Below are 12,608 nucleotides of genomic sequence, written 5' to 3'. Positions count from 1 at the left end.
GGTCCACCTTGTAGATGTTAAGTCAGAGACGACAGCTCATCTGCTGCTGCACAGTTTGTGTTGGTCGTCCTCTAGTCCTTCATCAGTGGTCACAGGACGCTGTTGGCTGGATATTTTTGGTTGATGGACTGTTCTCAGTCCAGCAGTGACACTGAGGTGTTTAAACACTCCAGCAGCACTGCTGTGTCTGATCCACTCAGACCAGCGCAACACACTAACACAGCACCACGTCAATGTTACTGCAGTGCTGAGACGGATCCACCACCATGGGGGTCCTGACCACTGAAGAACAGGATGACAGAGAAACAGATGGACTACAGTCTGTAACTGTAGAACTACAGAGTGCAGCGTAGAAACAATGAGTTTTATATAATAATGTCACGCCTGATTGGTGTGTGTAATGTTGATAATGGTAAAATAGTGACTAACCCAAAAAATGAGGGGCCCGTTTTTGCCTCACAACACACTGCATGCACCTCTCCGTCATAAATGTATCGAATAAAAATACATTTCGGTTTCAAATCTTACATAAAACAGTGTCTCAGACATCAGTCAGTGTATTCATAACTATTTCATGTAACAGCTTTCTGTGAGGAAGCTTCCGGAGGCGGACGTCTGGTTCCCATCACCACTACTGCGAACAATACTGACCTAGTAAGTTTGTCTTTAGTGGAGCGTTTCACACCAAACCACTCTGAATGCCTTTGTTTACATCCCAGTGACTGAATGATGCAGATTTTAAAAATCTGTGGAATGTGTCTTTAACGGCTGGTCGCTTCAGCATGAAACCCGAGGTTTTCTGTTTGTTTCCTAGTACAGGGTAACATGGTGTAATGACTGCAGATGCAGGAGAGAAGAAGCTGAAAAATACTGGAGTCTTCCTTTAATGGCACTGTGTCTACCAGTGGTCACCAGCTCCTGTAGATGTTCTGTAGCCTCGCAGTTTAGCTGTAACCCTAATCCAACACACTTGATCCAGCTCACTATTGCCTTCAGACGCCCTTGATTAGCTGGATGAGGTGTGTAAGATTTGGGTTGGAGGTGAAACCTTTAGGAGCACAAATCTCCCAGAGAAGGATTGATGACCGCTGGTTTACATCATCTTAACCAGGTCGGTTGTCATAAATACAACAAAGCCGTTTTATATGCAATGCAAATATGCAAATATGCATCAGATATACTTATTCCTTCTCTATCTATCTATCTATCTATCTATCTATCTATCTATCTATCTATCTATCTATCTATCTATCTGTCTGTCTGTCTGTCTGTCTGTCTGTCTGTCCGTCGTCTGTCTGTTTGTCTGTCTGTCTATCTGTCTCTATCTACCTACCTACCAACCTACCTGTCTATCTATCTATCTATCTATCTATCTATCTATCTATCTATCTATCTATCTATCTATCTATCTATCTATCTGTCTGTCTGTCTGTCTGTCTGTCTGTCTGTCTGTCTGTCTGTATGTCTATGTACCTATCTACCTACCTACCTGTCTGTCCATCCGTCTGACTGTCTGTCTATCTGTCTGCCTGTCTGTCTATCTGTCTGTCTGTCTGTCCGTCGTCTGTCTGTTTGTCTGTCTGTCTGTCTATCTGTCTATCTGTCTCTATCTACCTACCTACCAACCTACCTGTCTATCTATCTATCTATCTATCTATCTATCTATCTATCTACCTGTCTATCTGTCTGTCTATCTATCTATCTATCTATCTATCTATCTATCTATCTGTCTGTCTGTCTGTCTGTCTGTCTGTCTGTCTATGTACCTATCTACCTACCTACCTGTCTGTCCATCCGTCTGACTGTCTGTCTATCTGTCTGCCTGTCTGTCTATCTGTCTATCGATCTACCTGTCTGTCTGTCTGTCTGTCTGTCTGTCTATCTAATACTGTGAAATTCAGAAATCTTAAACAAAGAAATTGTGGTTTCTGAGTTTTGTGAAGCACTGTATGTTCTCCCCAACAAAATATTTATTAACAGTAATATTTATTATATTTTTAATAGATTTATTAAGAGGATACAAATGCTTCAAATGCTAAAAACCACAAAGAGCCTCATGTCCAGAATAGCTCAGCAAAGGCACTTGAAAGACAACCAAATGGTTAACGATGTCCATTTTTTTCACAACTCTTGCAAGAGATACAGTGGCTGCATTTGCCTGTGGCTCCGAGTGATGCATGCGTGACCTTGCCTCAGCACAAATAGTTGCTGAATCACGCAGCATCATGGCTGTGGTGGTGGTGGTGCTCCACTTTGTCCAGAGCCAAAGGAGCAGTGTCATCCTTAAAGGGCCCGTATAACACATTTTTCTGTATTCACTTTTTCCACCTGAGGTCCCTTATTTAGGTTTGATGCACCAAAATAGTCCTAATTCAACTGACGTAACCAGTTTTTGTTACGGTGCCTTTAAGTCTGACATATGTAAATGAGTTCTCTTCTGATTGACTGTCCAGTCCAAAGCAGAAAATACTTAAGTACAGAAACTAATTACATTTACTTAATTACTGTCCACCACTGCACACTTAATTTAAATATTATACTATGGCGTTTCAGTAGCGTTAATAATAGGAGTCTCAAACTACAAGAAACAGCTTCAACCCAACCCATCATATAATTGCAGTTTATCCCTAAGTCCAGCCCACACATTACAGCCCTGCAGCTAAATGTTTACATCAGATGGGTAGATGTGCTTTATCTACCAGACACTGTGGCTGGTCACCCAACATAAACTACATAAAATCAGCCTAAACTGGCGATTACAATGATGAAAACAGAGCACGGCACGCGAAGGAACACCTGACGCAGCGTGAACGCCGCACGACTGTAATTTAGCTATAACTAACTTAGTTGTTATACTAATGTACAGCGAAATCTGTTCATCTGTGTTTGTGGATTCATTCAAGACACAACAGTAAACACAGGACATCACAATTAATAAACAACTGGAAATATTAAACATGTTCTGAAGCAGCCGTTCACTCGCAATAACTTCATTTGCACTCAGCAGGAATGGCGATAAGACATTAAGAGCCCTGTTTGTACCGTTAAAGTTAACTTGGTTTAACTGAACATTAAACACTATGAACACTATGAACTTTTACTATATACTTATATACTGCTACTATTGAGAAAACATTATTATTATTATTATTATTATTATTATGAGTAGTAGTGGTGGTAGTTTTTTTTTGCTAATTAACATTGATTAAGGTTCACTTAAAAAGCATATCACTTCTATCATAATTTGTGTCTCTTTTTGTCGTTTTTCAGTTTTTGACATAATTTGAAAACGCCTGCTGCTCTTCACATGGTGTGTAAATTTCATGACCAATGGACCAAAAGAAATGACCTAAAATTACTTGTAAAAAACTCTGGTTCCCTTGACTTACATTAAAAGTAAAGTAGGGTTTTTCCTCCTCCCGTAAAGTTATCATTTTTGGAGATTGTTATCATTGTTGGCGATGTGTTATTTAGCTTAAGCTCATACTTGAAACACTTCAGCTGGCTCCCCTTGGAGAAGACCACCTGGTTAGTGGACCCCAGGTCATTTGAGTATGGGAGCCCTGATTTAAATAGTTTTATTTCTATGTTTTTTTCTTTCACAATATGGCCCCTTTAACATGCAAAGCCAGGACAGGTCAAAGCTTCCTCTCACTCTGCCTGCAGAGTCATGTTGCGTTTGTCAGGATTTGTCAGACAGACAACTCAGCAAAGTGCAGCTCACTTATGACCTCCTTTTATGCGCAAATGAACAGGCTGCTTCTACCCAGAATGCTCTTCCAACAGTGTTGTGACCAGCAAAGAACTGATTAAAGGCACGTACTTCACTCTTTATGAGCTCTATTTTGTATGTTAGCGTTGGCCCCATGTCACGATTGGCCCCTCCCAGTCCTGTCCATGTGTTCGTGTTGTGTTTTGGCCCGCGTGTTCTTTGTTTTGGTTTTGTAGTCCAGCCCCCTTGTTTTGTAAGTCCACTCCTAATTGTTCCCACCTGTGTTTCCACCTGTGTCTTGTGATCCCTTGTTGGCCCTGTTGTATTTAAGCCCTGTGTTTGCCCTTTGTCTTGGCTGGTCTTTGTTCTGGTCATACTGTGTGTTATTGGATTATGTTGTTTATTGTTGCTTGTATGTTGGTTTGTTTGGTCCGTTTCTCCATTGTAGATTTCAGTCTGTGCTTATTGCATCATTTCTGACCCATATTGGCTACATGAACCTGGACCGTTACGACTATGACCCCGGGTTTGCCCATAATAAAAGTCGCTTATCTCAGCGTATACGTCCGCCTCCTCGCTCCACGTCACACCCCAGTGGTGCAGTGTTGCGAACCCACCACCCAGTGAATAATAACAAGTGGCATTTTGCCTCCACCAGAAAGCATGCAGTCATGAGCAACCACAAACAATTGATTTTTTTAGGCTTCGCTCATAAAAGCGCAGCCTTTTGGCATGGAAATGATAGCAGATAGAGTAAATGGCAGAGTTCAGGAAGCTGGAGGAGCCAAAATGATGAAGAAAAAACACTGTGAGGGTGGCGAAGGTTCTGTTTAATGAAGGGGTTTCCAAACTCAATAAAGCACTTAAAGGTGCAGTGTGTAAGATTTAGAGGGATATATTAGCAGAAATGAGATACAGTGAGCAAAACCATGTTTTCATTGGTGTATAATCACCTGCAACTATGAATCTTTGTGGTTTTGTTAACTTAAAATGAGCCCTTCACATCTACCAAACACTGGCTCTGGAGAGCGCCTTTCCCATTTCTACGTTGAAGCATCGGGTTGAATTTGGTGGCGGTATAGCTCCAGTTGGAAGACACAGAAAAAAAGAAGAGTCAGTGGTCGCTGCCAGTCAAATTTTGACGAACGGAGGATCATACGTATTACTTAGCACAAGAAAAATTGAGGAAGGGTCATCGAAGAAGTGAAAACATGATGGTTCTGCTACACACTTGGAAAAGGAGGGGTGAGGGATGGTTATTTAGTTGGTTGCAATCTACAATCTTACACTGTGTTCACACCGGCAGCGACTTTTCGCAACTTGCTGCCAAAATTACTGGTCGCTCATCGTCTATGGGCGTTTCTAAACTCCAGCGGACCATTGATTGCGATGCTTTCACCGAGGCGAAGCAAAAATCAGATGCATTCCCACTACAAATTAAAATGAGAAATCTCGTGTGCTTATTTTTATTCAATCCTCGTGCCTGTGCTATTTGGTCTTTGTGATTTATTGTTTGCAATGAATGCACCGCTGCAATTATTCCACCTGTAGTAGGAGCAATTACCCAGGAACCAAAATAGGAGTGCGCCGGTGGCATCTCCACAGTGGTGCTCAGTGCTCAATTCCTACTGGTAATCGCCACATCGCTTCACTCCTTATTTGCATAAAATTAAACTTCGCCCAACTTTGTTTCGACGCTGACTCGGCCCAATTCACATCGCCAACCTTTACGCCGCCTCCTGTCACCAGAATTCACCAGCTCTCATTGAAAATGAATGACCTCCGGCTGCCTTGTCGCAGTGAGGCGCTGCCGAGGTGAATGCAGTTACCACTAGATGCCAATAAATCTTACACACTGCACCTATAAGTATGTTTATCAAATAAGGCATCAAATGCACGAATATTAAAGCTGATATATCAAATATATTAGTGTTGTTTCCTTCTCTTTGTCCTGTTTGTGCTTCTGCTTCACTCCCTAGAGTAGAGGTCACCTAATAGGCGGACTGCGGTCCAAGTCCAGACCCAGACGCTGTCCTATGCAGACCTGGACCCATAACCCATAAACTATGTAGAATTGTTTAATTTTGACGGGGTGGTCCTAATTTAGTCGGTGTAACGTTTCTAGTCTTTACGGTAGCTTTAGCGGCCGGAGACTCACAGACTAATCGCATGGGTTGTAAATATCACGCGTGACACTACTCAGCCAATCAGATCTGTGTATCATGATAAGCACTGAGACTCCAGTGAGTGACGCCACACAGGGGAGGGACGAGGCGAGAAACAGCAGTCAGAGAAGAAAGTGAGTCAGAGGGAAGTTATTCCACACGTCGTGCTCGAACGAGAGAAAACTGACAGTAAATGTTGTTGAAATCTGACTGAGTTGGACTTTATTTGATCTGATATTCAGTTTGACTGTATAAGATGTTGATATTCCTACTCAGCTACTTCAGTAAACAGTATAAGGCACTGAGTCATGATGCAGGTTAGACGTTATGATGTTCTGGATGTTTGCTTGAGGAAATTCTCTCTAACAGGACCTTATTGAATTTTAATTAAAGGCCCCTGCCTTAGAGTTACCTTCAGCATTTCTGAGATAAAATTTCACACACTGACATTATTGTAGTTGCTGGCTGGCGTTATATTAGCTAGCTAGCTAAAGTATCTTGCTACACAGATAGCTAGCTTGCTGCTTTGCAGATGAGATAGCTAAATAATCTGCATATCAGTTAGCTAGGTGGCTAACACCAGCTATGAAAGGTAGATAACAAGTATCTTATTTCCTTGCAAACTAATACCCTCCAAAGGTGAGTCGATTAGCTGATAAATGAACTGCATTCCTTGAACTCAGCCATTGGTTAGGTCATTCATTTTGCCTTGCAGAGATAATTTAGCTAGCTGACTAACTTTAGCTATGGCAACGAATATCACTGGACAAGCGTGTGCTCGTAACTTGAAAAACGGTTATATTCTAAATTTGTTGGACTAAGAGGAGTCTTACTACACTGTGAAATTACCACCGCTGAATTTGACATTTAAGACAGTTTAATCTGATATTTAATTATGCTGAAAAATGACAGCATAGACCACCATGAATAACAAATGCTAGTCTATTCTGCTTTATGTCATGTGGGTGCTGGTCTGCTGCTGGTTTAGTTGGTCAGACAGCATGGTCATGCTGGTTGACCGGCATACCAGCATACAAAACACAACATATCATTGCTGTCCAAGTAAAAACAAGTATCTCTAAAATGGTAAGCTTGCCGTAGAGGACACAAACTTTTTATTGCAAGCCATTTTGGAGCTTTTCTATTGGTCCACTCATCGTCACATTTTTACACAATGTAAACGACAGCTGCTGTGTTCATTACACAGAAAACTAAAAACTACAAAAAACTGATGGACAGTGACAACATGACCATCTTAGTAACCTTCACTGCTGCTGGCCAACATACCAGCATCCAAAACAACAACATATGCTGGTTTTGCAGGTAACCAGCTACGCTAGTGCAGGCTGTTTATTCTAGAAGGATTGTACTGCGTAAGAATCTTTAGGCTGCTATCAGAGCCTTACAATAAAATTCATTTTTATTGTCATCATAATAGGAAAAACACACTCGCCACGTTTACACGCAGCCTAATATTTCATTAGTAATCCGACTAATAGCCTGATCGGAATAGAATACGTCCATGTAAACACCTCAATCGGAATAGTCTAGTCCAATTGAGGCCACTCAGAATACAGTTTTTACCCGTTTGATCGAGGTGGGTAATCCTCTAAATGATCCATTAAATAGAGGAATAATATCCGTGTAAACACCTGAATCTGATTACATTCCCTATCGGAAAGTTTAAGTCAGTTCTGCATGAGCGTCGCGTCACAGTGAGAGTTTATCCCGTTCAACACGGCGGAGCAGAACTGGTCTGCAGAGGAGACGAAGTTCATGCTCTGATCTTTAAAAGACGGCGGTGGGACGGACGTCCAGCTTATGTGTCTCAGAACACGACGTCTTCCTCTCGGCCTTCTTTAATAAGGACATGTGAAGGACGTTTTCCTGAGTCTGACGTCATTTGAAAGCAGTTAAAAACACAATCACTGCTCACTGCTGCTCATCTCACTCTGACTGGACCTCACGTGATGTTCACTGTCATGGTAACGGTTACTCTAAGTAACCGCTACCCCACACATGCGCATCATTCTACATCAGATTACTTGTAGTGAGCATGTAAACGAAGATTTTCATTCAGCTTGTTGAACAGAGTGTGCATGTAAACACCTCAGCCTGAATCTGTAATCCGATTGTGTCAATCAGATTGGCAAAAATCTTTGCATGTAAACACAGCCACTGTTAAGGTCTGTGAAAATGGTTTAGCATAGATTGTGTGCTAAAATGTACAAAGCAGTAATAGCTACTGTCACAACAAACCTGCATCACCATAAGGAGCTTTTCAAGTAATTAAACAGTAAAAAGATTTACTTGTTTTTTAAGGCATATACCGAGATACAAAATCTACATATTTATTTGTGTTTGTAGTTTGACTGAAAACACAAACAGAATAAGCTGTCCGGGGAATCCTGACACGCCTAGTGGAACTCACATTGCGCAGGTTACAGATTCTCCACAAGGGGGTGCCGATAGCAGCCATCATACCATCATTGGTGATACCCTTAGCTTTTTCGCTTAGATATGTGAAACAGATTTTCGTTTACTGAAAAACAACTTCTCATATCGTCATAGGTTTATCCAACAGCTTAATCGACCCTTATAATCGACCCCAGCATTAGCTACTGTACCAATAAGCCTGCATTTCATTATTATTACTGCATTTGTAACCATATCCAACTCCACACCAGTCCCAATTTCAGCATTCTACAAACATGTTTATGCATCAGTACCAGCACTGATATCGACAGATACTGTATCAGCCCAGAGTTCCGATATCAGTGCATCCCTGCTTATTATTAGCGCAATTATTTCAATTTTGCTCAGTGACCTTGGCAAACCGAGGACATTATTATAGTGGATAATAACAACACCAGCCTTGTCCTTGCAGGCTCTGCATGTTTCCAATGCAGTGAGCAGTCACTGGGCCCTTTTTATATAACAATATAATCTCTCTATGCTGTTTTTGTACCACCATGGACTGAAGGGGCAGTGGCTGGTGGCCCTTTGCAAACACTGACCCGACCCATCCTCCACCACAACCCCATCCTCCATCACTAATGCTGGCTATCTCCAACCGTGCTGCTATACTATACTATTCATTTGCCCACAATGTCAAGCACACCACACAATGTCCTTCGACCACTTACTTTCCCACGAAGTTCTCCAGCACTGAGCTCTTCCCTGCGCTCTGACCACCAACCACGGCGATCTGGGGAAGGTCCAGGTTGGCGTTCTGGCCGATGGCTGAGAAGGCATCTTGCATGCGATTGACCAGAGGGATCAAGTCTTCCATGCCCCGGTTCCCCATCCTGGATAATGTTTGTTTGGATCCCTCCTCGCTGCTGCTGCTGCACTGCGAGAGCGAACGTCACTCCCTGGATCGGACACTTCCCCTGAAAACCCTCCCCCTCTGATAATGTAATTTGGTTCAGATTTAAGCTATTTTAGTTTCGCATGGAGCTTCATTCTCTGCTTCTCTCTCTCTCTCCCCCTCTCTCTCTCTCTGCCCGTGCAGCCTGCCAGAAGAGAAGAGGGACAGGATGATCTCTGCTTTGCTCTCCGTCAGCAGGGGACAGCGCTGCCCTTCCACCTTCTCGCCGCTAGTGGCCGCTAGTTCAGTCGCATTACATGCAACAGTCTGAACGAGGATTTATTTGTGGACTTGGATTTCAGTTTTAGTTCCTTTTTTATATAAATATCAGGAAAACAGCTAAATTCAACTCTACATGTTAGTCAACTACATTTCTTAATTTCACAACAATAATTTTTATATAATATCGTTTTTTATGTAGATACTGACATAGTGACGCTGACGTCTATTAAAATGATCAGAAGCACAAAACACTGAAGGTAAACAGTTTCCATCAGGGAGAACCGAGTGGCTCTGAAATCACTTTTTACACACAAGCAAAGTTTCAGTTTCAGATTTATTTACAACTTAGTTCCAAGTTGAAGTTGAATAAAAACTGGCTTTAAACTCAGGATCACAGATGAGCTCCTTTACTATGTTGATCTGTAGGCGTCTGTTCATAAACATAAACCAGCCCAAACTCATTTACTATAAAATGAAATGGTGTTTGTAGAAATTCAGAAAAAAGCCGCGTCAGTCTCGACTGCATATGTGGACATATTTCTATATTGAGCTCTATTTACACAAAGTTAGGTTAGTTCATCATTTATGTTGAACAGACTCTCCCAAAGTTTTACGCTGCTGCGCTGACGTTGAACCGCGTGCTGCACTGGGTCGGTATGACCAACAGGTCAAAACCAGCTCTAAACAAAGTGACCGCTGGGCCCTGATTGGTGCTCTGGCTTTGCGCTTCTTTCGTTTTGACATGTTACGTTTTTATACACACAGAAACCAAGGAAGTGGCTTTAAAAGTAAATAAATAAATAAAGAGATGTTTACAGGGGGCCTTTTGAAGTATGTTGCCTTAAATCAACATTGTGCAATTCTCAGGACAAAAAAATGATGCTGAACGTTAAAAAAGAGGTGTAAATGTGCCCACTAAGAGAGAGGATGACCAAGCACCTGCTTTTTATTGACTTACTCAAACGCTTCCCTTTGTTGTTAAAACCCTTCACCTTCTTTAAATATGTGCAATGTTATTGTAAAGTCAGGAAAATGAGTTTGTTGCCCTGAGGCAACATCATACAATAGAGGGTTAACACTCAAAGAAAGCTTTGCACGGAGGTTCAGAGGTTCTTTGCATGAAGAAAGGGTTCTTTAGACGGATACAGCATGTGCTGTACATGGTTCTATATAGCACCTTCTTGAAGAAGGTTCTATGTAGCACCAAAACAGGGTTCTTCTATTGTTACAAGCTTGACACTGTGACCATTTTAATTCTCAATTCCTTCTAAATAAGTGGCCTGTCCATGGTGCTGAAGCATTGCATCCTCCCTGAATGCTTGCTCTCTCAGAGGGGAATTCCACCAATATTTCAAAATTTCTGCATAATTCTGTAGTTTTTTTAGATTAAGTGACCCTTATTAGTCCCACAACGGGGAAATTTCACCTCTGCATTTAAACCGTCTGTGCAGTGGAACACCACATACACACTAGGGGGCAGTGAGTACACTTGCCCGGAGCGGTGGGCGGCCCTATCCGCAGCGCCCAGGAAGCAGTTGCTCATGGACCCCTCGGTCATGTGCTGGCCGGCTCCCTAACCTCCAGCCCATGACCGCACCAACATGAAGGTGAAGACGTGAAGGTGTCATTCAGAAAGGTTTGGTGTGAAATGGTTCAATGTAGAGACTCAGATGTCTTTACAGTGTTGGTGATAGGAACCAGAGGTCGCCATGACTACAACACAGATATAGACATTTTATTTACTATCCAAAACCACCAGAACCTACACGAGTCTTCTGAGATTTTATAAGTAACATTGAAATTAAGTGAAAAAAATAGTTTTTTTGTTGACTATTTTGCCTCTCGCTGCCCTGAATGCCACAAATTTAAAAATGCTTTACCCACGTTACCCAACTAACAGTGTCTCAGACATCAGGCAGCGTATTCGTTACCATTTCACGTGAGGGAACTTTCAGAATCATCGAATTATTTAGACGTTCGGTTCCTATTCCCACCACTGTGAGCAGTTCTGACTTGGTACATCATTTAATCATATAATCACAATATCAGGTTCAGTTGAATTATATAATTATCCAAAAAAAAACAACGAAATTCCCCTTTAACTGTATCCTAGTGTGTGTTCACATTGTCAGGCTGTCTTAATCGGATGTTTTCAATTCTCATAGTTTCAAATTAGATACATTTGCATGCAATGACGCATTTCCACCAGAGAGGTCGCCAAATCCCCACAACATACATAGTGCAGCTTTTGTTTATGACAGGACAAAAATTGCTCCTGACATTAACATTTCGGGAAATAGTTACGGATTTTACTACAAAAAATCCCAAATCTTACATCCGAAAATTATTCAATTTCTACGAGTAAAGTTCAAATTTTACTCATTATCAATTAATAGACCAAGACTTATCTAGGGTACTAAAAGGTACCCTCACCTGCAATGTAGCCGAGCATGACAATAAAAAAAAAATGTGCTGAACGTAAACAAAAAATACTGATAAATGTGCTCAAAATCAAATTTAGTCAACTAAAACAAGAATATAAAGACTAAATGATTGATTACAAGTGTTAAGCGAAGAAGAACAAATAAAAAAAATAAAGGTAAAACATATTATATATTATTAATATAAAAACTGCAAATTGTATCGAGAGCCGAGTGAAATAATAAGCAACTAAAACAAATAAAACTGTCAAATGTAAACAACTAATTAAAGATGTTAAGTAAAAAGAGAAAAAGCTGAGAAGCATCTAAAATCAAAGACCAGGCTTTAAATGTTTCCTTTTCTGCTAGTGCTAATAGTGTTCCTTGACCGTCACTTAATTTCTCCTGTCAAGTTACTTAAAAGGGTTCCACGATTTTTTGTTTTTATGCATAATTCAGCAGTTCAGATGTAAATAATTATTGAATTATGCAAAGAATTCAGAGTGGTTTCACTGTAGAGGCACTTCCAGACTCACTTTTCCTCACAGTGGTGGTGAAAGGATGGAACCAGGGGTCTCAGCACAAACACAGGCTTTTTATTGACTGTCCAGACCCCCCAGTGAACCTACACGTATCTTCCGAATTTTAATATGTGACGTAGATGATTATAAAATCGTCATGAATCTGAAATAATAAGTCTTCCATAGGGACTATTTTGC

At 41.2% G+C, this 12,608-nt stretch overlaps 1 protein-coding gene across 13 annotated transcripts in view; it reads right to left on the bottom strand.

The window, feature by feature from the left end:
- Positions 1-9,449, bottom strand: part of dnm1a (dynamin 1a) — a 141,804-nt gene extending 132,355 nt beyond the window's left edge. For 8 of the 13 annotated variants that reach the window (XR_005129521.1, XR_001859144.2, XR_001859143.2 and 5 more), the window contains exon 1: positions 9,024-9,449. Coding sequence is in view for 9 of the 13 variants with exons in the window: in XM_017724305.2 (XP_017579794.1) it covers positions 9,024-9,184 (161 nt within the window). In the remaining 4 variants the exon portion in view is untranslated. The remainder of the gene's footprint in view (positions 1-9,023) is intronic. The other 5 variants (XM_037533734.1, XM_037533736.1, XM_037533735.1 and 2 more) reach the window with 1 other exon arrangement.
- Between the last annotated feature and the right edge of the window lie 3,159 nt (positions 9,450-12,608).

Source organism: Pygocentrus nattereri, chromosome 23 (genome assembly GCF_015220715.1).
Source record: "Pygocentrus nattereri isolate fPygNat1 chromosome 23, fPygNat1.pri, whole genome shotgun sequence".
Classification (NCBI taxonomy): Eukaryota; Metazoa; Chordata; class Actinopteri; order Characiformes; family Serrasalmidae; genus Pygocentrus; species Pygocentrus nattereri.
The sequence above is the reverse complement of the archived record's forward strand: the minus strand, read 5'-3'. Positions and strand labels throughout refer to the sequence as shown.